This window comes from Salvia hispanica, chromosome 6 (genome assembly GCF_023119035.1).
Source record: "Salvia hispanica cultivar TCC Black 2014 chromosome 6, UniMelb_Shisp_WGS_1.0, whole genome shotgun sequence".
NCBI classification, from domain to species: Eukaryota; Viridiplantae; Streptophyta; class Magnoliopsida; order Lamiales; family Lamiaceae; genus Salvia; species Salvia hispanica.
This window is the reverse complement of record NC_062970.1, coordinates 2,126,310-2,152,971: the sequence shown is the minus strand read 5'-3', so window position 1 is coordinate 2,152,971 and position 26,662 is coordinate 2,126,310. Positions and strand designations below refer to the sequence as shown.

At 35.2% G+C, this 26,662-nt stretch overlaps 1 protein-coding gene and 1 long non-coding RNA gene across 4 annotated transcripts; both read left to right on the top strand.

Moving 5' to 3' along the window:
- The first annotated feature begins 6,765 nt into the window (after positions 1-6,765).
- Positions 6,766-7,444, top strand: LOC125194435. Its single transcript, XR_007171753.1, has 3 exons — positions 6,766-6,841; positions 6,925-7,034; positions 7,308-7,444. It is a non-coding gene; the product is annotated as an uncharacterized LOC125194435 (long non-coding RNA).
- Positions 7,445-14,341: 6,897 nt separating this feature from the next.
- Positions 14,342-17,754, top strand: LOC125194434 (DEAD-box ATP-dependent RNA helicase 17). 3 transcript variants are annotated; one of them, XM_048092638.1, is made up of 11 exons: positions 14,342-14,467; positions 14,706-14,870; positions 14,944-15,016; positions 15,102-15,211; positions 15,414-15,557; positions 15,712-15,820; positions 15,901-16,247; positions 16,329-16,402; positions 16,496-16,797; positions 16,957-17,203; positions 17,278-17,754. In XM_048092638.1, the coding sequence occupies exons 2-11, from the start codon at positions 14,744-14,746 to the stop codon at positions 17,533-17,535; spliced, it is 1,791 nt and encodes a 596-aa protein (XP_047948595.1). In that variant the 5' UTR covers positions 14,342-14,467; positions 14,706-14,743; the 3' UTR covers positions 17,536-17,754. The 3 variants fall into 3 exon arrangements, with proteins under 3 accessions (XP_047948595.1, XP_047948594.1, XP_047948593.1); XM_048092637.1 differs by having other exon boundaries at positions 14,348-14,570; XM_048092636.1 differs by having other exon boundaries at positions 14,348-14,870.
- Positions 17,755-26,662: the final 8,908 nt, after the last annotated feature.

Genomic DNA, 26,662 nt, shown 5'->3' with positions numbered 1-26,662 from the left:
GTCGGAGCTGTTTGCTTCCACCGCCGGCAAAACAGTGGCCTATCTAGCTCCAATAATTCATATGTTGCAGAGTTATGATGAAAGGATTGAGCGTGCAGATGGCACCTTTGGTATGACTTTATTTTTGTTCAATTTGTGGGGGTTCTGATTCTATTTTAAAGGACTATGTTGTTTTAGGCTTTTAAAGTTTTTAACTTGCTAAAATTGGTAGTATAATTTGATTAGTTAAGTTTTAAGCTCTTATTTTAAAGGACTATGTTGTTTTAGGCTTTTGCTGAAACCGATAACTGAAATTTACGGTGTTCGCGTCGGTTCCGGTTTGACATTTTGCTCCAAGTCGGTTATCGGTTATCGGTTATCGATAACCGATAACCGACCGACAACCGAAATTAAATTCAATTTTAATTTGAATTATATTTTTAATTAATACTAGAAAATTAATAATTTACTTTCAAACTTTATCACAATAGAAGAAATTGTATTTACTTCCGAATTTTGTCAAAGTCTCATATTGCAATGTCAAAAAAGTTTATTTTAATTTGTGTTACTATCAGTTATACTTATAATAATTCAAAGTCCATAAATTGTCTAAAGTCTAAACATTATTTTAAAAATGAGATCGGTTAAAGACAATAAAGTTTTATTGCTTAAGCATTGCTACTATTTTAAAAATAGGATAACTCTTCACTTTTTATTGGAGAAAAGTTTTTAAGCTTTAGAGCATTTAAAGTTTTAAGTCTTTTAAAGTGTCTTAACAATTTATGTATTGCTTGTATAACCGATAACCGACCGGTTCTAATCGAGTCGGTTAATTAAGTAACCGAACTTGAGATCGAGTCGGTTCCGATTAGTTTTTTGACCAAATTTTAGAGCTGGTTAACCGACAAGTCGGTTCGGTTATTAACCGAACCGATCGAAGAACCACCCCTAACTTAGACCATCGATGGAATGTGCAAATCTTTACAAGCGCACAATCGGTGGCTCATACTCCACTACTCTTCATACCACATCTTAGTTTCAATTGTGCAAATTGTTACAAATTGTTCTCCTTCTTTAATCCTCTTCTTACCACAACTTATTTTCTCGACTTGTGCCTCAAGAGAAACAAAAACCTCCATTTTAGATAACTATAAGAATTTTATAGTGGCATACTTATAATAGACACTAGTAAGCTCCCCTCTTGTGCATTCTCATGGAGTGTAACCATCAATCTTGCACATTAACAAACAAATGAAAAGTAAAATTGCTCAAGTATTTGATGATCCTATCATGTTTAATATACTTCCTCATCATCACTCTTGTAGCCAGTATGTTTCTTACATGTGCTATTCCACTCGTCACATTTATTGAGAATCCAGCTTGCTGTGAAGATTGAGACAACAACGAGCAAAGATGGTTGAAAGCGGAGCAACTCATAAGAAACCAGGGAGAGCTCAAGAATGAAGAATGACATGTGCTTGACCAGGGAAAAAAATCTCACATTAGTCACATTTATATGTGTGTTCGCTTCAACAAAACTAAATACTATATGACAAACATTTTTGTCGGACTGAGCAACCTTGAGAAAGCGCTTCATGAACACGTATGGCGTGGGATGCCAAATATCAAACTTTAAGGTATCAAGTATTATCCTCTCGTGCAAATAAAATACAAACAATCATTTTGTCACGACCTTTATTAACTTGGAGAAATTCTATTTTCTCTAACTTAAATATTCGGGCACTTATTAACAAGAATATGAATTCTTGGAAAGTCTCTTCAAAAATCCTTCTCTTCGGATTTTTCTTAAGGCCGCCCATGGCGTCGCGGGGCGACGCCGGTCGGCTTTCGCGTCTCCCACTTTACTACTTTATTTCCCAGAGTCTAAATAAATCATTCGGAAATTAATTCCTCGACCTTCGAGCTCCATCTCAAAATCCTTAATTTAATTCCAACTTCCCATAATTAAATCCTTGGCCCAATCTACTAATTTCTTAGCCCGCTAATTAAATGCTAGAGCCCAACACTCCCTACTAGCTTAGAATGGCCCAATTGCTTGATTTAATTATTAGAGCCCAATCCTCTTATTATTCAAGGATCCAACAAGTGAAAAAAAAATAGAGTGGCCCACTTCCAAAATTTAGAAATGGGGCAGCCCACATTATACTCCCTCACCCATCGGTCAACTCTCTCTCTCCCTCTCCCACATTTCTCCAAAAACAAGAATTGGGAAAAACTAGATCGGAGGAGGAATGGCGGTGCTTCCTCCACTCTCCGCCCGCGACTTCTCCGGCGAGTCGCCATCTCCGGCGTCGCCGGAGCTCCCTCCTTCTTTTCTTAAAATCCTTTCTCTTCTCATCATTTATCTCCACAATAAATCCCCAAATCAAAATCAAAATCCCTAACTTCAAAGTCAGAGGCGGCGCCTTTCCTCTCCGGCGAAACCGCGCCGCCAGGCTCGCCGGGATTTCGGAGTCCCGCCAGCGCCGGCTCTCGCGCACGTTCGCCACTTCGCTACGCAAGCGGTGACCCTTCTTCACCGTCGTTCCCCGTCATTTGCCGCCGCCGCCGCCTTGCAGCGCAGCTTTCCGGCGAGAGGGGGCGTGGGGAGGCATCGCCTTCTCCTCCCTCTCTCAGCCGCGGCCTGCAGCTTCTTCGCAGGAGCTTGCGGACTCCGTCGACACTCGCCCGTCGGCCGGCCGCCTCGCCCCTGCAGCCGCCGTGATCCGCAGCTTCTCCGTGGAAGTTCTTCGGCTCCGTCGACACTCGCCGTCGCCCGACAACCCCTCCGCCTAAGCTAAGTCTCCTCCCCACCCCCCCTTCTACTCAATTTCTAACAATAACAACGAAAGCTTTGGGGCTCTCTAGCGCTTATTGATTCGAAACTTGGCTGTATTCAATCACTGGGAGGAGCTTGCTATTGTTTTTGCTACGCTTAGTCTTTTTTATGATTGTCATACTTGTGGTTTACTGATTTGGGAGTATCTCATACTTGACTAAGCATTGGTACCCTCTATTGATGCTTGGTTCTTTATGCTTGCTACTGTTATGACTATTCTATTGAGCTTCTATGAATCTAAGTTATTGGCTATCTATTTGGTTGATCTACATGATGCGATGGAGATGGGTGTTGAGGTTGTTTACCTTACTTGTTGAACTTGTATCGGTGGTGGCTGTCCTTGCCGTCACCACTCGCTGCCCTCTCCCTCCTCCCTCGCTGCTCTTCGCGCTTGGTGTTGTGTGGAATTTGTGGTGATGGAATGTGGTGGTGGTGGTGGAGGAGGTGAAGAGAGGCTGCTTATATGGTGCTAATCTATTGAAAGCTAGGTTTGAGACTTGGAGCCAAAGGCTCCTATTTTGGGCTTGCTAGCTCTCTCACTTTCGAGCTTGATGATTGTGAGATTCTTGCCGTTTTGGTGCAATTTTTGGATGACATCCTTGGCTGTATTTTCAGCCTTGTTCTTGGTGTAAGGAGGGATCTTGCTTACTCCCTTTTAGGCCTAGATGATGACTTCATCCCTTGTCTACTATTGTCTCTATTGCTCTATGTGGAGAATTGGGGATGTCTCGGTTCTTGGGCATATTTTTTCGATTCCAAGGCAGCAATGTGATGTCTTGATCATCACTTATACCTTATTGGTGAAAGCCAAAATCCTTGCTCTTTTATTGGAATCTTTCTAACCTCTTTGGTGGCTATTTCTTTGTAGGTTTCTTTGGTGTAGCTTGGCTATCAAGGTGGTGTAGAAGTCGAGAGAGAGGAAGAGATGATCTTCCTCAAGATCCTCATGATCCTCTTCTTGGAAAGATCCAAATGTTGGTTTGGAAACCATAGTCATACTTTCCATTTTCATGTAATTTAGAGTCTCTAGAGAAGAGTTGTAATATAAGAGTGTATTGTCACTTTCACTTATGTAAGCACTATGTGAATAAATTCTTCGACATTCTTGTGTAATTTGTTCCTCAATTATTTATCTAATAAAAGCATAGCTTTACTTTTATCCTTGACACAAAACTTCTTTGCACTTTATTTTATCCAACGAAAAATACTTGCATTATTCCAAATTCGAAAATTACAACCACGTCTACGATTACACATCTTCCAGACGAAATTAATTAAGCTAATAAATCCGATTTATCCCGAAGGAAAGGATCGAAATTCCGGGGCGTCACACATTTGATATAGAATATGTTCCAATAGTTCAACTTGTCACAGTGTCAAGGAATCATGAATTACCATCTCAACTACTCCTTTTTTCAGAGAGTATTTTGTTTCTGATATCTGATACAGATTCGAAGAATGATCCCTTATTTCCTCATACTTGACTGCTATCAACATATTAGTTGATATAGTGGATAGTGGATATTAGTTGTTACTTCACGATCATTCGTTTTGTTTGTGGACTCTACACGCATTTTTGTTTATCGATCATTTTCGTTCCTAGAATTTCATTCCCTACCAAACATGACTCTATTAGTTATTGTATACTTGGGTTAACATGTAATTATAGGCAAGAATCTCAATTCTTAGATAGCATCTTTTTTATATCTTTAAACATATTTGTTATCAGAGGTTCAAGCTACTCTTCAACTTTATATGAACATTCTTTAAGCTCTCCAATGAAATGCATTGATTCTGATGAAGATGATATTTTAAAACGCCATCACCGGTGAAATGCATCAATTCTGATGAGCCATGCATATGAGGCTGTCAGAGGCAATATGAAACTATGCAAAAAAAAAATAAAAAAAAATTGTCATTTCATATTTATCTTTGTTTTATTCCACCCTAATTTCATCATATCATGCTTAAAATAGAGTAGTACTTTTTAATGGAGTGAATTACATATTCAGGACCTATACTTATCACGACGCACGTTTGTGGTCCCTATACTTGCAAAATATCATTTGCGGTCCTTATACTTGTACTTATGCACATTTTAAGGTTCTTTTCACTTTTTGACTTTTTTTTTACGAAAATACCCCATAGGATAAAGAGCAAATTTATTCACTATTTTCTCTCTTTACACCTTCTTCCTTTTTCGTCTGACTATAACAAAATTAGAATTGAAATTATGGATTTGTTAATCTTATTTCCTTGTATTTTGTTAAGCTTTTTGAACATTTAATCATATGATGATAAATTTTACATTTTCACGTCATTTTCCTTGATCACACTAGAGTATTTGTGATTATGCTTCGAATGTGGAGTATTTTAATTAAAGATCCCGTAAATAAAAGATTAAAAATTTGAATGACGAATTTCAACAAATGAATATATGAATCTAATTAATTGTAAAGTGAGGAATAATAAGCGATAAATGGATTGGATGAAATTATGGTAATTTTGGTTGTATGTATTTAGCAAGTGGGCGGCGCCCGACGACTTATGTGGGTTCTCATATCAGAAACTTATCTTCGCAATCTAACAAAATAATGTAAAATAAACTTCTTAGTTGAACATTTGATTTGTCTTATTTCCTTGATCAAATATATTCCATCTCAAATTTTCTTATAATTATACAAGTCATTTATAGAAAGAGGAAAGAGGAAAAAGGAAGAAGAAAGAAAAATGAGAGAAAATAGTGTATAAATTTGCCTTTCATTCATTTTGGGGTATTTTTGTCTTAAAAAATGTCAAAAATGAAAAGAACCTTAAAACGTGCATAAGTACAAATATAGAGATTGCAAATGATATTTTGCAAGTATAGGGACTACAAACGTGCATCGTGATAAATATAAGTCCTAAATATATAATTCACTCCTTTTTAATGTACATAAATTTATTCAACATATTTGAGTATTTTTTAAAGATCAAAGTATAGCACAACATGATCATATAATTATGTATGTTAATGTTGAAATTTGGATATCAATAACATGGCCCAAATTATTGATTGAAATTTTTTACCAAGTTTGAATAGTTTTTGAATGTTATATTTGTAACTTAGGAGATTCTTTTAGAGTGGCCTTTTTGGTATTGCTGATGTAAATTCTATTTTTAAATTGGCAATGCTTGTCTATGAATTTATATTTTTGATAATAAATCTATATATGCTTAGTATTTACTATTTATTTTGTCTATTGATCAGCTCTAGTAACTTGATAAGTGCCTTTTTTTTCCCGACCACATCTTGAATGAATAAATATTAAATATGGCTAAATTGATAGTTGCTTAATTTTGTGCCATAAATATATAAGACTTGGTACCATATCATTTCATTGAAAGCAAAGCCTTCATTTTAATGAGCACGTAACACCAAGTAACAATAATTTTACCGAGCATTTGACGAGCAACATTAGAAGTCAAACATTAGACGTGTTTGAACTTTTTAGACTTAAAATACCTTCCATTATTTTAGTTATTTTCTTTTTGAACTTTTTAGACTTAAAATACCTTCCATTAAATTTAATTGCAACCCAAACCCAAACCCAGACCCGGACCCGTAGGGGAACCGGGCTTGCAAGCCCAAGTTGTGTGAATTGCGAAAATCCAAACCCCTCTTAAACCTAACCCAATTCGATCAAAGGAAATCCCCAATTTTTGGTGTAGAAAATTGATTACAGTTCAAAAAATGGAGCTTGATGCCAAGATTACTGGTAAAAAAGCTAAATCAGAAAGCAAGAATTCATCGGAGCTGTTTGCTTCTTGTTCATTCTCCGATCTCGGCCTCCACCCCGCGCTATGCGACCAACTCAAAGGTAGAACTCGCGTTTCTGCATTTTTTTAACTTAACAAAATTGCTTTAAACATTTGAATTCTTATGCGTGTGTGCTTTTAATGATTATAAGAGAGGCTGGGATTCGAGGCGCCGACGCTGGTTCAAGCTCAGGCGATTCCCGTCGTGCTTTCCGGCCGACATGTGTAGGTTTTTTAATTTGTTTTTTTGCCTAATTTTGGTAGTTCTTTTAGTTGATATGTTTTTATTTGTTGTTTGGGGAAATTAGGCTTGTGAATGCTGCTACAGGCACTGGCAAAACAGTGGCTTATCTAGCTCCAATAATTCATATGTTGCAGAGTTATGATGAAAGGATTGAGCGTGCAGATGGCACCTTTGGTATGATTTTATTTTTTGTTCAATTTGTGGGAGTTCTGATTCTATTTTAAAGGACTATGTTGTTTTAGGTTTTAAAGTTTTTAACTTGCTGAAATTAGTAGTATAATTTGATTAGTTAAGTTTTAAGCTCTTACTTCCTGGGGTTTGAGCTCTATGTCTTCGTTTTGTGTTTTGTTTGACCTTGTATGGGTGCATGTCCGTCGTGTAGATTCGTGTAGTTCTTATGTCTATTTATAAAAAAGTTGTTCTGACGAATAGCATCTTCAATATCAGCGTTGGTCCTTGTACCAACGCGGGAATTATGCATGCAGGTGTATGAGATTTTGCAGAAGTTGCTACACCGTTTTCATTGGATTGTTCCTGGATATATCATGGGTGGGGAAAATCGGGGAAAGGAGAAAGCTAGGTTAAGGAAAGTTATATACTTCTACTATATTGTTGCATTGTTATGTTTGGAAGTGTTTTACTTTTACATTGATGCGACTTTGTGCTGATGATTTTCAATCTGATTGACATTTCGTTGCATATTTGTTGTCAACATAGTTAGTATTATCTTCATCTGATTCAAGATAAAGATTATGTTTTAAAGCACAAAGCCATGCTAAATATTCTGCTTCCCCCTGATTGATGTTCCGAGCAATCCTTCATATAAATACGAAATCATTTTGTTAGTTTATCTGGAGTGCTCGTGCCCTGCACCCTGAAATTGTGTGGTTAAACTTGTCAAGATTATGCAACTATTCCTTACTGTTTCTTTGATTGGGTTGTTTCCAGGTGTAACTATCCTTGTTGCAACCGCTGGACGTCTCTTGGACCACTTGAAGAATACTTCATCTTTTGTGCACAAAATCCTTCGCTGGATAATATTTGATGGAGCTGATAGGTATTGCAGACTCGTCTTGTATTAGCACACTTGCTTTGTATAATTCTTAAATATCTAATGGGCTTTTAGGGATGTTAATCGGGCTAACCCATTCAGGTTCGAGCCAACCCATTCGAGTTGCTAAGCTATTTAGGTGCGGGCTATTCGGGTTATGAATTTTTTGGGTCATAAATTTTCAGTCCTAGCCCTAACCCGCCGAGTTTCGGGCTAATCCATTGGGCTATTCGGGCCTAACACTTCAAAAATAGTCTCTTATATTTAAATTTTCCACTATAAAATGATTTTCAGTATTCTTATTAGTTTTAAAATCATATAAAATCTTTAAATTTTCATAGTGTTTTTCAATTGGAGAGAAGTCTTTCATCTCAATCAACTACAACATTAACAAAGATAAACCAAAATTAAATCAATCAATTTGAACTAAAGCTTGTGTTCGTATCTATTTTGGCATTGTTCATAATTAATTATTTATGAAGATTAAAAATCATGTTTTACACGAATCATTATTAAAATAATAAATATATTGAGATTTTGATGGGTTAGTTCTTAAGTTTGTCTTGATTGGTGGTAAGCAGTAGGGCAGATGATGAGATGATGGAATAATGAGTCGAAGTAGAATTTGGAAGTTGATAGTGTGGGATCGAGCGGAAAAGTGTAGAATGAAGATGACTAATGATTGTGCCACATGAAATTCAAAAATACAAAAAACCCTCAAAATTTAATATTTTTAATTAAAAGTTGCAACCCGTCAGGCCGACCCGCACCCGTTCGGGCCAACCCATTTAACCCGCCAACTCATTTGGGCCAACCCGTTTAGCCCGTTTTGTGTTCGGGTTATAAAATTATAGCCCTAACCAACTAATTTTACCGGGATATTCGAGTCGACCCACGGATTTCGGGTTGGATTGATATCCCTAGTTGTTTTATAGTGGAAATTTTAATCGAATAAACACATACATGCAATGGAATACAGAGTTTCCATCTCATCTATGAATGAGGAAAATATGAACGTGGAATGTGCAAATCTTTACAAGCGCACCATCGGTGGTTGTTACAAATTGTTCTCATTCACTAATACTCTTCTTACCACAACATATTTTCTCGACCTCAAGTGAAACAACAGCCTCCATTTTAGATAACTTTAAGAATTTTATAGTGGCATACTTATAATAGACACTATTAAGCTCCTCTCTTGTCCATTCTTATGGAGTGTAACCATCAATCTTGCACGTTAACAAACAAATGAAAAGTAAAATTGCTTAGTATTTAATGATCCTATCATGTTTAATTTACTTTCTCACATGAGATCATCACTCTTGTAGCCGGTATGTTTCTCACATGTACCATTCCACTCGTCACAATTATTGATAATCCAGTTTGCTGTGAAGATTGAGGCAGCAGCGAGCAAAGATGGTTGGAAGCAGAACATCTCATAAGAAACCAGAGAGAGCTCGAGAATCAAGAATGACATGTGCTCGACCCAGGTAAAAAAATCTCACATTAGTCACATTTATATGTGTGTTCGCTTCAACAAACTATATACAATTTGACAAACCTTTTTGTCGGACTGAGCAACCTTGAGAAAACACTTCTTGAACACATATTGCGTGGGATGCCAAATATCAAACTTTAATATACAAACAATCATTTGATATAGAATATGTTCTCGATAGTTCAACCTTGTCACATACTCACAGTGCCAAGGAATCATGAATTACATCTTAGCTACTCCTTGTTTGAGTATGCTGTTTCTGATATCTGATACAGATTCAAGGAACGATCCCTTATTTCCTCATACTTGGCTGCTATCAACATATTAGTTGATATAGTGGATAGTGGATACTCCCCCCGTCCCACATAATTTTACCTAGTATTCCATTTTGGACCGTCCCACATAATTTTACCCATTTCACCTTTACCATTTTTGGTAGTGGACACCATATTCCACTAACTCATTCATACTCACATTTTATTATAAAACTAATACTTTAAAAGTAGGACCCACATCCCACCAACTATTTCAACTCACTTTCCATTATATTTATTAAACCCGTGTCAGGTCAAAATGTGTAAAATTATGTGGGACGGAGGGAGTATTAGTTAACTCTTAAGTTGGGACGGAGAGAGTATGATATAGTGGATATTAGTTGCAGTTCTAATTTAAGATATTATTCTTAGTTGAGAGAACCGATACCATCTCCATCGTCTTTCTCGTATGGAAAAATAGTTTTGTGAATCTAGGGTTTTTGATCTGTGTTATCCTAATTCCAAGTAATTAGTATTTATTTTGGATTGACGATTGTATAAGTAAATGGAGAAAAGGACGGCACTGATATTGACAACTGGCCCGAGGAGGAAGACGAGCGGCGGCAGTAGAGAATGCCGAGGAACCAAAAGTGGAATTGAAGCATTCTTTGAAAAGTAAGTAAACCCTATCATTTGTTATATCTATGTTGTCACTTCACGCTCATTCGTTTTGTTTGTGGACTCTACACGCATTTTTGTTTATTGATCATTTTCGCTCATAGAATTTCATGCCCTACCAAACATGGCTCTATTAGTTATTGTATATTTGGGTTAACATGTAGGTATAAGCATGAATCATAGCATTTTGTTACTCCCTCCGGCCCACATTAGGAGGTAGATATAGTTATGTCTCGGGTTTTATGAAAGAGTTGAAGTGTGTAATAAATGAAGTGAGATGGTGGAAGGTGGGTTCCTTTTGCTAGATAAGCCACTGTTTTGCCAGTGCCGGTAGCAGCATTCACAAGCCTAATTTCCCCAAACAACAAATAAAAACATATCAATAAAAAAATTACCAAAATTAGACAAAAAACAAATTCAAAAACCTACACATGTTGGCTGGATAGCACGACGGGAATCGCCTGAGCTTGAACCAGCATCGGCGCCTTGAATCCCAGCCTCTCAAACAACCATTAAAAGCACACACGCATAAGAATTCAAATGTTTAAAGCAATTTGTTAAGTTTAAAAAATGCAGAAACGTGAAAAATTCTACCTTTGAGCTGGTCGCATAGCGCGGGGTGGAGGCCGAGATCGGAGAATGAACAGGAAGCAAACAGCTCCGACGAATTCTTGCTTTCTGATTTAGCTTTTTTACCAGTAGTCTCGGCATCAAGCTCCATTTTTTGAACTGAAATCAAATTTCTACTCCAAAATTGGGGATTTCCTTTGATCGAGTTGTGTTAGGTTTAAGAGGGGTTTGGAATTTCGCAATTCGCACAACTTGGGCTTGCAAGCCCGGTTCCCATACGGGTTTGGGTTTGGGTTTGAGTTTGCAATTAAATTAAATGGAACATATTTTAGAGCACCCGCAATACCGTCCTCGCCACCAGCATGCGGCTAGGCGGTCAGCTAGGGCAGTATTGTGACCGCCGAGCCAAAAAGAGGAGAGTGAAATGTCCATGCTCACGGACATGACTGAGAGGCGCTAGGCGGTCGCTCGACGCTGAGCCGTCCAAAAATAATTTTTTTTTTTGAAATTTATTGTTTCAACTTTGTTTTGACGGAATAAAGTAATTGAGTAATCAAAACAAATAAAACGATGAGACAAAAATTTACGTGGTTAGCGGCAAACAATGTAGATTCAATGCATACTAACAAACTCTACATCATTTTATTTACAAACAACATACTATCCCTACACATCATTTTATTTTAAACTTGTACCACACTTATACCGTTTTAATAATATGGACCCTACTCACTAACTAGCATTATTTCCACTATCTTTTCTCTCTCTTCTCTCTTACTTTTCTCCTTATTTATTAAAACTCATGTCAAACTCAAAGTTCATACTATTTGGAAACAGAGGGGATAATAACTAGTTGTCATCACACGAAAATTGATCTTAGCCTGTTTATTTTTCAGATCGGATGGACCATTAGATTTTCATATTTATTAATTTTGTGTTGATTTTTTGTTATGTATCAAATCTTGAAATAGTTATTAATGTTCATTTTTTCTAAAGTTACATTCTTCTTTGTCATAAACCCAACAAGTTACATTCTTTTTTTATATCATGTGTAATCCAAGAAATGAGTTATCTTACTTGGGATAGAGGAAGTACTACAATTATGAGCTTTAGCGAGAGAGAGAAAATATTTATAATAATATGAGAGAAAGTTTTTTCCAAAAAAAAGAAGTGTGACATCTTTTGTGGACAAACCAAAAAATAAAAGTGTGACATCTATTATAGGACGCTGGAAGTAATAAATAGTAAAAATAGAGAGAAAGTAGAGTAAGAGAAAATATAATGTAGATTAAACACTCTTCTACATTATTTTCTCTATTACTTTAGTTATACTTCACTTAAACTATTTAATTGTATCATTTTTCAAAACATGTGGAGAAAAGAAGTGTCTCTTAAGAGCATCTCCAATGGCGGACGTCGCGGTAGGACGTCGCGGACGTCCGCCGTAGTGAAGACGAAGGGCGGACACGCCCGTCCCATATGTCCGTCGGATGGGCTCGGACGTCCGCCACTGTGGCGAGGGTCGAACGTCCTGGTCGGACGTCCGAGTAATTTTGATTTTTTTTTAAACTCTATAAATAGGGCTCGTTGAACTTCATTTCATTCACACCACTTGTGTTGACGTTGATGAGATTGCTTTTTTTTATTGACTATGTAATTATTTTTTTTGAATAATGTATGTTTTTTTTAATGAAATATTCGCTTCCCCGTTCGTATTCGTGATGAAATTTTAATTCCGTAAATAGAATAATTATGAATTTTAATTTTATTGTCGGGAAGTCCTAGTGGATGTCCTAGTGGGAATTCCTAGTGCATGGGAAGTCCTAGTGATGTGGCAGTAAAATGAGAAGTCCTAGTGATGACGTGGCAGGAAGTTTTTGTGGGAAGTCCTAGTGGGAAGGGCGCCACCGGAGATGCTCTTAGAGCATCTCCGACGGCGGACGTCGTGGAAGTCCTACCCGACGTCCGCCGTAGTGGAGCAAAAGGTCGCTCGCGCCCGTCGGATGGGCTCGGACGTCCTCGCGACGTCCTACCTGACGTCCGAGTTAAATTTTTTTTTTTTTTTGTAAAACTCTATAAATACGACTCTATATATACGGCTCGTTAAATTTCGTAAATTTGAAACGTATAAATTGAATAATTGTGATTTTATTTTATTGCGGGAAGTTCTAGTGGGAAGTCCTAGTGACGTGGCAGGAAGTTTTTGTGGGAAGGGCGCCACCGGAGATGCTCCAACGGCGGACGTCGTGGAAGTCCTACCCGACGTCCGCCGTAGTGGAGCAAAAGGTCGCTCGCGCCCGTCGGATGGGCTCGGACGTCCTCGCGACGTCCTACCTGACGTCCGCCATTGTGGAGGGGGTCGGACGTCCGAGTTAAATTTTTTTTTTTTTTTTTGTAAAACTCTATAAATACGACTCTATATATACGGCTCGTTAAATTTCGTAAATTTGAAACGTATAAATTGAATAATTGTGATTTTATTTTATTGCGGGAAGTTCTAGTGGGAAGTCCTAGTGACGTGGCAGGAAGTTTTTGTGGGAAGTTCTAGTGGGAAGGGCGCCACCGAAGATGCTCTAAGCTGAGACGTAGGAAAAAAGAAGATGCTCTAAGCTGAGACGTAGGAAAAAAAACTAAGGGCGCTAATTAATTGGAACATACTAAAACAAAAATTGGTGGAGGCAGAGAGTTTTTACAATTTATACAATTACTTTACATTACTAATGACGTGGACTCCATGCTTACAATTTAGGAGTAGTACTTATTTTTAGTATTTACAATTTATACAATTACTTTACACTACTAATGATGTGGACTCTACAATTTAGGAGTAGTACTTATTTTTAGTTTTTACCCTATATTTTACTGCAAACCTAAGCCTAAATTGGAATCGGCCCAATTTGTGGAAATTATGAAACCCCTCTTATGTAACAAGAACCAAATAACTATGCAACCGAAACATATCCTTCGTACTTCGATAATATAGGAGGTTCTGGTTCTAGATTACCGGATTATTAGATTATGTTTTTCATTTTGTTATTGTAATTGTCGTTTGTCTTTATTTTAATTTTATGTCGTTGTAATGTAATTTCCATTTGTAGGATCAATTGTGGTGTGTTATGTAAAATATGAGTACTTTTATTATTAAATATTGTACTATTATTTAATTTATTGTATTATAATATTACAATTCATACTCAATAAAATAATTAATACTAATAAAATAAATACTATATCAATTAACTTGAACTAAATATTGATGAAACCGTCTATATCCTAAAACAAATAAATAGACTGCATTAAACATATGATAATTAATTAGCCCATGTTGTAATAAATTAGCCCATATGATAATTAATTAGCCCATCTCAAATTCAAAAACAAATACATATGTTTAATTAGCCCATGCCATTAAACCTAATTTTCTCTCCCCCTTCTTCTAACTCCCCCTTCTTCAATCTTTCCCTTCTCTGAATTTTCCCCTTCTCCCTCCTCAGTATTTTCGATTTCATCTCCAAATTCTTCAACCATCTACAACTCTCTATAATCCTATAATCAGGTAAGTAGTTTCTTCATCTAATTCTTCTTCTCCAATTTTCCATTTCTGCGCTCTCGATCTTCTTCGAATATCATCAAAAGGAAGGACTCAATTGCAATTTCTGGTAAGTTTTTCGTCGAGCTACAGGGCTACTGCAAAGATGGAGGAGTACTGTTCACAAACGCAAAAAAAGGACAGATTTGGATGCGTTTTTTAGTATGGTTGGGGGTTGTTTTGACTGCAAAATTGCGTTATGCAGCATCGTTTTGGTGTAGAAATTTGATTACAGTTCAAAAAATGGAGCTCGATGCCAAGATTACTGGTAAAAAAGCTAAATCAGAAAGCAACAATTCGTCGGAGCTGTTTGCTTCCTGTTCATTCTCCGATCTCGGCCTCCACCCCGCGCTATGCGACCAGCTCAAAGGTAGAATTCACGTTTCTGCAATTTTTTAACTTAACAAATTGCTTAAATCATTTGAATTTTTAATGGTTATTAGAGAGGCTGGGATTCGAGGCGCCGACGCTGGTTCAGGCTCAGGCGATTCCCGTCGTGCTTTCCGGCCGACATGTGTAGGTTTTTGAGTTTTTTTTTCCCTTTCTAAATTTGGGCGTTTTTTTGATTGATTGGTGTTTATTTGTTGTTTGGGAAAATTAGGCTTGTGAATGCTACTACCGGCAGTGGCAAAACAGTGGCTTATCTAGCTCCAATAATTCATATGTTGCAGAGTTATGATGAAAGGATTGAGCGTGCAGATGGCACCTTTGGTATGACTTTATTTTTGTTCAATTTGTGGGGGTTATTTGATTAGTTAAGTTTTAAGCTCTTACTTCCTGGGGTTCGAGCTTCGTGTCTTCGTTTTGTGTTTTGCTTGACCTTGTATGGGTGCATGTCCGTCGTGTAGATTCGTGTAGTTCTTATGTCTATTTGTGGAAATGTTGTTCTGACGAATAGCATCTTCAATATCAGCGTTGGTCCTTGTACCAACGCGGGAATTATGCATGCAGGTGTATGAGATTTTGCAGAAGTTGCTACACCGTTTTCATTGGATTGTTCCTGGATATATCATGGGTGGGGAAAATCGGGCAAAGGAGAAAGCAAGGTTAAGAAAAGGTATAAACTTCTATATTGTTGCGATGTTATGTTTGGAAATGTTTTACTTTTTTATTGATGGGACTTTGCGCCGATGATTTTCAATCCGATTGGCATTTCGTTGCATATTGATACTACTATTCCTCACTGTTTTTTTTGATTGAGTTGTTTCCAGGTGTAACTATCCTTGTTGCAACCGCTGGACGTCTCTTGGACCACTTGAAGAATACTTCATCTTTTGTGCACAAAAACCTTCGCTGGATAATATTTGATGAAGCTGACAGGTATTGCAGACTCGTCTTGTATTCGCACACTTGCTTTGTAGTATAATTCTTAAATATCTAATGTGCTTTTTACCTGGCAGGATTCTAGAATTAGGGTATGGCAAAGACATTGAAGAGATACTTGGTTGTCTGGGAACAGGGAACCTTAAATCTGGCAGCAAGGATATCTCAGCCGTGAATTCTGGAGTTCAGAAGCAGAATTTGCTTTTATCGGCTACACTGAATGATAAAGTAAATCATCTTGCAAATGTTAGTCTAGAAAATCCAGTGATGATTGGTCTAGATGACAATATGTCAGGAAGTAGAACTCGTAATCTTTCTCTTGAATCAGAGGAGGTTGATATAGTAAAAGAATCCAGAAAAACCATGGATACTTCAAATGAGGAATACAAGCTTCCGACTCAGTTAGTACAGAAGTACATTAAAGGTATGGATGAAATTCTTGAATTGTTGATCAACAACCTTACCATCTACCATCTTTAGATTCTCATAGTCCATCTCTTTACAGTGCCATGTGGTTCTCGGCTTGTGGTGCTCCTTTCCATATTAAAGCATCTATTTGAGACCGGAGCTTCGCAAAAGGTAAGTCTACGCTCAAGTGTTAAATATCTTCCAGCCGAGTTTAATATGCACTAAACCTTAGCCACATCCTTGAATTGTGCTTTCTGTTTGTAGGTTGTGGTGTTTTTTTCGACTTGTGATGCTGTAGATTTCCATTATTCTCTTCTTGGCGAATTCAAATGGACCGCTTTACAAAAAAAGACAGAAGTTAGTCAGAAATTTTTGGGGTGCAAAATGTTGAGGCTGCATGGCAACATGAATCAGGAGGATCGTAAAACAACATTCCAGTCATTCAAAACCGATAAATCAGCTCTTCTGTTTTCTACAGATGTTTCTGCTAGAGGCCTGGATTTCCCCAAAGTCAGATGCATTATCCAATATGATTCTCCAGGCGAGGCAACTGAGTATGTTCACAGGTAAACCGTTTCGTCCTTCTCCTGTAATTCCAGTTAAGAATTATGCCTACATTCTTCACACATTGACTCGAACTATATATAATAATGAGCTTTTAGTGATACTTCCTCCATCCCCGTAATGAGCTTACTTATCCATGCTGTTTTGCCACCGATATACAGGGTTGGGAGAACTGCCAGGTTGGGTGAGAAAGGAGATTCTTTACTTTTCCTACAACCAACTGAAATAGATTATTTGAAAGATCTCGAAAAACACGGGGTGATGCTGACAGAGTATCCCCTACTAAAATTACTGAGTAGCTTTCCTGTGTACAATATGAAGCAGCCAGCCAGCAGGTTTGTTTCAATAGAGATGCACCCGATGTTGATTGCTTTGCAGAGAGCCTTAGAGTCCTTCGTTGTAACGGAGGTATGATTTTAGTCCTTTTGTCTCAAGGTTCAGAGATTGAGCTGATACTAACATAGCTTTCTTGTTGTTATCAGCCGAAGATAAGCAAATTAGCCAAGGAGGCATTTTCGTCATGGGTTCGGGCATACACAGCCCATCGTGGTGAGCTGAAGCAGATCTTTATGGTTAAGAAACTTCATCTGGGGCATGTGGCAAAAAGTTTTGCTTTGAAAGATCAGCCTTCGTTGGTCAACAGATCAATCCAGAAGCAGCTGAAGAAAAGGAAGAGGAATGATCAACGGAACGATAAACAGAGAGTGAAATCGAAGAAGAGGGCTATCGTTAAATCTTGACCTCTCGATACTGGATGATATTCAACGGAATGACATAACCTTCTCATTTTTTGCTCGGGGTAGCGACGGAGCTAGCTCCAGCGGGTGCTTCGCCAGTGCTGGAACACAGCGAAGCGAGGCGGGGTTCGGGCGGAGAGGAGCAAGACTGGAGATTTTGGGAGTTTCATACATTTTGTATCGATGGAGAAAAAAAGAAACAACTGATGACAACTTTAATTTTAAGTGACATGACATATGACAAATATAGTCTATTTTTAAAGGACGAATGGAATATTATTTTCAGTTTGAATTGGTATTTTGCCAGCCAAATTCTTGTTAAGAAAGATCTACATTGCAAAAAATGCACCACACCTAAAATTAAAATTCGGTCAAGTTATACGATCCTTTATTTGGCTATGCTAGAAGCAATTGTTCATTGTGAATGGCCATTAAGGGAAGATCTTGTATGGAGATACTTTAATATAAACTATAGTTACTTCTTTTTTTACTTCTTCTATCATATGATCTTTCATAATTGATAATCAGAAGTACAGATACTTTATTTGCACATGAATTGATCTATTAATTAATTAATTAGTTATTAACTTAATGCTTGATTAAAAATCATTTAATTAAAAATTTAATAACTATATATGTTGACTTTGTTGGAAAAAAAAATGAAGATGATATAGTAAAATCATCTAGATATTTATAGTGTAAATATCTAGAATTTTATAGAGAATTAATTTGGATACATAAAATATAAAAATAATAATAGAAAATTCTATAATACTTACATAAACAAGACCTATAAATATGTGTGTCATAAACATTTGGATAAAATTGAAATGTTCACTCGTAAATATTTTTTATATACTCTACTTGTCTTCTTAGTCGTACTAGTATTAACACATGTGCTATGCACGGGATATAAGAATTACATCAGGACATAAGAATTACAATTAACGAATTCATAATATAATAAATATATAAAATATAAGAATCCAAAGCATTGTGCAAATTTAAATTACAATTAATGAATTCATAATAAATAAATATATAAAATATAAGAATTCAAAGCATTGTGAAAATTTAAAAAACAGAAATGTACTTGTCTCATTCTAAATGAAGAATTTACTATTCCGCAATGAATGAAACATTTTGCCTTTTGCCTTGATTCTCTTCCGGCCGTCGCAGCTGCCTACGTTTTGCCTTTTGCCTTCTGCCATAGCTGATGCATCCACTCTCTGCCTGCAACCGCCGCCGCCTTATCCCAGATGGAGTATCTTTTCATGTTTTATTTTATTTCATGTTTTCATGTTTCGGAATATGAAATTTTAAACTAATATTTAGTTATTCAAAGTTTAAGAAATATGTAAATCGAAAGATTTTATGTAAATTTTTGCATATGTTTGTCCCTTTGCCGAAGCCATCGCTGGAGCCTGGATTACAAGCAGAACCACCCTCTATGCTGCAATAAAAAATTAGAAAATAAGTCAACAATACATAAATTCAGATTCAATTAATGGTACACGTGTTTCAAAATTTCTTCGAGAAACTAGCATTTTATTGGACCATTATTTGCCCAATTGTTTTTGCCTTAAAAAATTAATTAATTGAATATTTTCATGTCTGAAAATATTTTGTTCTAATACTCAACATGAAGTAAAGAAATAAAAGACACCCCATCTTTCTATTTTCTCTTCAAAAAGGCATCAAGATCTTTTCACACAACTGGCACTTTAGATTAGGATAGATTGGGTTTTCCCTACAAGCTCCTAGCTAGGGGTGGGAAAAATACCGAAATACTGAATTTACCTTACCGAAAAAAATACCAAAAATACCGATTTTTCGGTATACCGCAATTTTCGGTAAGGTATCATACCGTACCGAAAGATTTCGGTATGGTAATGGTATCAATTTTCGGTAAGATATGCGGTATGGTGTGCTCGGTGCGGTATATCGTACCGATCCACCGCTACTTCTAGCCCTTCTCACTCCTTAATTTCTCGTTCATTTGGTGAGAATCTACCCCCTTCACTCAATCGTGCTCGGTATGGTGTCATTTGCTACCAATACACACTATGGTCTTGTCTCTCCGTGAGTCACTAAGTATCTCAATTCATTAATAAATTTAATTTAACTTAATTGACTCACTAAGTATCTCAATTCATTAATAAATTTAATTTAACTTAATTAATCAATATTCGAATAATTAATAATTTATCCATCCAAACCATTACTAAATTTAATTGGATTATCAGCTCAAATGGCTAGAGAGTCTTGCTAATAACACTCTAACCAACTGACCTGCTAGGCAGTTTATAGGCCATAATAATTTGGTGTGTGTAGCCTCGACCCTCAAAACTTGCATGGGCATAAATTTTTGGTATGCGTTTGTTGCCTAGTGATAGAATTGTTAATGTTTGAGGTTAAAAGTCTTATGTTTAAGTTGACTGTTATAAGACCTTTACTTTTTTGTTCATTATCAATCAATAGAGTGCGTGTGAAGCTAATTAATGTTTGATGCAAATGTCTTAGATTCAAGTGCACTGTGATACAACCTTTAAATTTCTCTTCATATATCAATAAAAAAAATATCAATCTAGTCAACCATACAATAACATCAAATTGAACACTAATTTTTATTAATCCATTCCACTCATATTTCATAAAATTAATATAGTATGCAAAAATAAGACTCATATTCTACTAACTTTTTACTCACATTTCTATATTCTACTAATTTTTCACTCACATTTCTTAATCACCCAAGTCCCCCGAAATGTAAGAATATTAAGGGACTGAGGGAGTAGTTCCGTTGTTCTTGGTTTGTGAACTTTGTTATTATAACTTATAAGTGATTTGAATTTGGGTTTGATAATATTTGGTTTGTAAAGTTATGACCTAAACAATTGAATAAGGTGGGGGAACTTTCCAATTTCTCCCATTAATTGGGAAAATGATATGAGTTGATGCATAAATATAAATTAAATTGTCACCCTGTCAATTGCAATCATGAGAACATATATCTTCATTTGGTGAGAATTATAGGTTTATAGCATTAAACTCAAAGGTCCATACTCTATCAATTAATGCAATAAATCCACCAAGCCAAACATTCGGTTGATCAATGACAGAAATAGCATCAACGCATTGATCTCTTCTACCAAATTATCTAGCAATTAATTTGATGAAAACAATAGGTCTTAATAGAGTTTGTCAAAGCTGAAATTCCTCAAACAAAACATTGCAAAGATATGTTACATGCAATCGACATCTAATCACCCTAAAATAGAAATCAAATGTTAATTTTATTATTTAATTCCCAACTATACAAGCCCATAATTTTTGAAGCCCATTAATCAATCAAAATATGAAATTGTTATTTCTTTCAAATGAAGCATTACAAATTTACAATCCAACAATCTTGCCTATAAATGATTCCATAAAATGCCAAAATGAAAACAAAAGGAGAGTAACATAGTCCTAATCCATAATTCTCATATTTAATACAACGCGTTGAAAGGGGCTCACTAAATAGTATCGAGGCATAACATTAGCTCAGTTGGTGCAAAGATTGGATACAATGGAAGTAGATCTAGGTGGGGCGGGGATCGATTGACTATATCGTTGGACCATGAAGGACAAAAAACTCTATTACATTCGGCCTTTGAGTTTCGATACCAATTTTAGTTTAATCTCCAAAGGAAGCAAAAACGACAATATATTTGATAGTTTCAGTTCAAGATCAACAACTTTTAGTCGATGTTCACCAGTTTCCCATGATTTTCCCACTTTTCACCGTTGATCTCCGCATAAAAAAAATTGAAATTGGAACCAGACTGATAGAAGCAATAATCAGGTTCTGGTTAAACCCATCAAGGCCGACGACTACTATTTGAATCCGAAGTCGTTAGTTAGTTTCAAGTCATATTGGTGGTTCCAATTTAAACATACTCCCTACCACAAATTCATTGTGCGACAGCTCTGTTTGACTCTTTCAAGAACGGAGTTCACATTCGTTTATGTTTTCTACTGCCCAGTACTAGAAACAACTGTTGCATCGCCTGTGCTTGGCACCGACAACAACTATCTTTACCGCACCCAACCTCACCGAGTTCCGTTTCGTGAATCCGCAATGACATAAATTGGTCTCACAAAGGGGCCCACATGGGGAAACTAATGAAAAAGACACAGACTTAAATAATATGAATGTTAATAATTCAAAATCCAAAACACATGGATATCCATAAATAGATAGTGAGGCCATGATTCGTCCACGTCAAGTCAGTATTAGCAAAGCCCCGGCCTTTGGTTCAAACATGGGCCCCAAAGCGGATAAGAAAGTGGGCCTACTATCCATTAATACGAAGGCCCATAAGCTCGTGTTTTGGCCCACGTTACGTCCTTCCTCGCCTACCTTATCTCTCTCTATTTTATTCCTAACTCCTAAAATTCACAATTTTTTTAATTAAATTAATATATAATGACCCATCAATTTCAGTTGTAATAGTTGTTTGCTTCATATATTCAATTAGGTCCTTGGGTGAGACATTCCATGTTATATACAAGTCACTATGTTTAAAAAATAATTTAAATCCTCGTTAAAGAATTTTTGGTGTTCATTTACTTTTTTTTTTCTAATTTTCTATTGACTTGAACATTTTATCTTTAAAGTTGCATGTTAAATTTCAATTACTAAATTTGAAATATTTTTATTTAAAGGGTTCAGTTCTTGCATTCTTTTCTTATAGATTGTTTTCGGTTTTTTTTGTTGATGCTTATGTTATGAACGACTTCGATGCTACTACTTACCATTCCCTAATCTTTGAACATTTTATCTTTAAAGTTGCATGTTAAATTTCAATTACTAAATTTGAAATATTTTTATTTAAAGGGTTCAGTTCTTGCATTCTTTTCTTATAGATTGTTTTCGGTTTTTTTTGTTGATGCTTATGTTATGAACGACTTCGATGCTACTACTTACCATTCCCTAATCTTTGAACATTTTATCTTTAAAGTTGCATGTTAAATTTCAATTAGTACTAAATTTGAAAATATTTTTATTTAAAGGGTTCAGTTCTTGCGTTCTTTTCTCATTGTAGTGATTTGGATAAACTATTTGCGTTTTTTGCATGCAAAGTTTATGGTGTTTTTTTGTTGATGCTTCTGTTATGAACGACTTCGGTGCTATTACTTATCATTCGCTAATCTTTGGCTCTGAGCATTTTTTCTGTATATATATATATATATATATAAAAGAAAATTTTGGTAGCTATATATATCTATAGGATGAAAAAGAGCAAGAATATTTGGGTAGGTAAATAAATACGTAGGCTGTCGGTGCTAATAAATGTAAAATGTGTTGTAAGACATTAAAATGGTGCATGCAACCTTTGTGCTTTACAAAATTGTACTACAATAATATCTACTTTTATAGTACCAACTTATATATTGCACATATTTAGTATTCGACACAAGGGATTTGGTCCAATGTCAAGAGTTCATGTATCAAATGTAGGTTAACAAATAAGGCTCGACCATCATGGGTATACATTAGTAAAATGTTTTGTTATTAATTTTCATTTTTGCTGCATCACAAATTGAACTTTACTTTGAACATGCTATACTAATAAGAAGTTCAAATAAATAAATTCTACCAGTATAAAATAATTTGAACTTTTTTACCTAAAAACATAAAATTCTAGCTTGACTTCAATGAAATTTTACTAAAATTTTAATTGAGCCGAAATTCGAATAGTTAAGCTCACGTGAGTAGATATGCAAATTCATATAGTCAAAATTATGGCTGAAATGCAAATTGCATGATTAGAAAAAACCACATGCACTCGATTCCTCTCATTTCTAAAGTGCAATCATTATATTTGCTAGATTTTTACTCTCACATATTCTGATATGGGATGCGACTTTTCTCATTGTCAACCAAGTGTGTGTGTTTATAAATAACAAGTTTTAATTATATATATTGATTTAAAATATAATAATACCTTTAATTTTCAACTAAACTAGTACTTTACTATTTTCTTTTTGTATATAAATATCTGAGTTCATATCATGTACATGCACCATATATAATTATATGTTATTCAAGTCATATATGCAGATAGAGATATACATTCAAGAGAAAATGATAGACCACACTAAGAGGACAATAATATCTAAGAAATAAAGATCTCATAAACAAAAAAATCGTTATCGTAAATAAAATTGTTGTCTATTAGTGCCAAAAAAGGTTGAGAAAAAACATATTTATGGAATATTGTAAATTTAAAGGGCCCGAGATGAATTATACCGGTATATAGAATCGGTTTAGATATAATCAACAATAAAAAATACAATGAAATTAAAATATGGAGTAACATTATATTTCTAATTGATTTTGTTGGGTTTAAGCTACTTCACTAAAAATAAAGACAATTTTAGTTTAACATACCTTTAATTATGGTATAGAGAAAATCTTGATTCCACCACCTCACTCTAACAAATGCATTTTCTTGTATAAAATCAAATCAAGTGAATATTTTACACATTATTGAGTACAATAAAAATTATTTAAAAACCTAAATAAGATCAAACCAAACGAATCTTATATCTCTTGTGTTAACAACTTTAACTTTAATAAAAACCCACTAATGAAAGATGTAAAAAATGATTCTTTAGAACCCACGCTTGTGCTTAACGGTGTAATTAAGCTAGTGATTGCCTATTCTTTCCAGCCAATCAGCCTAATAAATAAAACAAAAAATCTGAATCAATCCCTTCAACAACTTTTTTGAAGGAAAAAATGCTCCAAAATCGGAAGCTAACGATCATAATCCACCAAGAACGATGACAATACAAGTTATGGAAAAACTAATACAACAATAAACACACTAAAAGAGCAACAAATGACCTAAAATTAATAAAATTCAATTAACAAACAACAACCTCACATAGACGCGTCAGGCCTGCAGGACGCATCGAACATGCAACACACAACAAATCTAAAGGACGCCCGCATAGCAACAATACAAACTCTTCGAATCGAGATTTGACAACCACAAATAGCTAGCAAAAAAGAGTACCTACCAACGAAAACGAAAATAAAAAAAGTTTTAACTGAGTATCGTCTATCCAAACATAATATCGACTTGAAGATTTAGGCATTGCATCCACGCACAAAAAAAGGTCTTAACCAACTAGGTAATTTAAAATCCAAGAGTTTGAATGAAATTATGGACATATATGTATCAATTATACATTACCAAACTAATAAAATTAAATCAAATTTATGAAAAAACCAAGAAATTGGTGAAGGACCATATCCTATTAATCTATATGGTCTATATATTACTACTATATAGATTATATCTATAGAAGCTCAAGTTGAGAAGGTGGGACAGAGTGGGAAGATGATTGATTAAACCCCACCTTATAGTGGTGCAATAAAAATGAAAGTGACCCACAAAACCATCATACAAATCCCCCCTTTTTATAATTTATTTTACTAAAAAATCTTTTTTTTCTCTTGGTGGAAATCACACTGGACTAGGAAGCCTTCAACTTCCCCAACAGCTAAGAGATATTGTTGAATCACCTGGATGTTGACTCCTTCATTCAATACATCACACATACACACATTGTACAAAACCATTGAAGAAAATTGTGTTTTTGGTTCAAGCTTATTTAGGTACATAAATTGTTTGTTTATATATCTTAATGACGTACAAAGGAAACTCACAACCATTATTTTATAAAATGTGATGAAAATATGTCCATCTTTTCTATGATAAATTTGAAATTAAATAGAACACATCCTTACATGACTCATGACTAGTTATTATTGTTTGAATTAATTACCTATTATTTATGTAGAATATTTTCTAACTTTTGCGAAGTACATATAGAAAAAAAGAATAAAAATCTTTTAAATATGTAGGGCCACTAGGTTTTATATTAAATGTGGAGGGTGAAATAGAGAATGTAAAGACTTATAATCCTTAAAAGTTAAACCCACGTCATCATGTCCTCCAATAAAGAACTTAATTGCTAATTATTTAAGGAGTTAACAAGGGTATTTCACATGATTAAGATGTTAATAATCAATAAAATTCAAAGACGTCAAGTGATTTTTATTCTTTTGGCTGGATTTTTTAATCTTCTTCTTTATTCTAATGCACTTTAATGATCTTATTCATGAGCATGTGCACACCTAATCCGACATCATTTGAGTGGCATGACAAATTGCCCCCACCACCAATATTTTTTTATTTTATTGTCGAATTTGGAGTCATTCTTTCTCTATTTTGAAAAAGCATAATCTCTTTTTATGTAGAATTATATTACGATAAGTATGGAATCTATACGAAATATTATCATCAAATGTCATTCATATCTTTCCATAGTCACTACTTGTCTCTCTATTTTTCATATATTCGGCAAAATTAATATCAATTTATCTACTAATAATCGACATGTCAACTCGATAATACGATATAATCTTGTACCAATCCATATATAATGATCAAAGAGATTTTTCTTTTTGAAATTTTTATGTGAATGTGTATCAAGTGTACCACCACATTAGCGATAAGGCATACTATTACTACTAACTTGCCATTAAACCAAAAAGGTCGAAGCCAAACATTTCACTTTAGAGAGAGCAAGAGCTAGAAGATTTTTCACAAATTCTTCAACAATGTTTAATTATTTTGAAATAAAAAGAATGCTCAACTTAGAAAAAATTTAACAAATCGATGAAACACATATTTTTATCATAGTTTTTTTTAAATTTAACACAAACGCAACATTTTGTTTGGCTTACTGGTTAGTTTTGTGGTCTTTTGATATTCCTTTGTTGTTTCTTTTGTTTTTCGTTAGGGATTTTGATATCATATGTTTTTCGTCTTAGATTCTGTATGTGGTTTGTAATTTTGCGGCAGAGCTTTGTCGATTGTTTTGTTGAACTTTTGCTCACTATTTTTGATAATTTAAGCATTTTTTGATTACTTAAAAGACAAAGATAGAGAAATGAATTAATTTGGCATATAGTTAAAGTTCCATCGGGGAACAATTAATCCCCACTTCTCAAATTTAACTAACTATAATACTTTTTGATAATGACACTATTAACATAACTAAATAA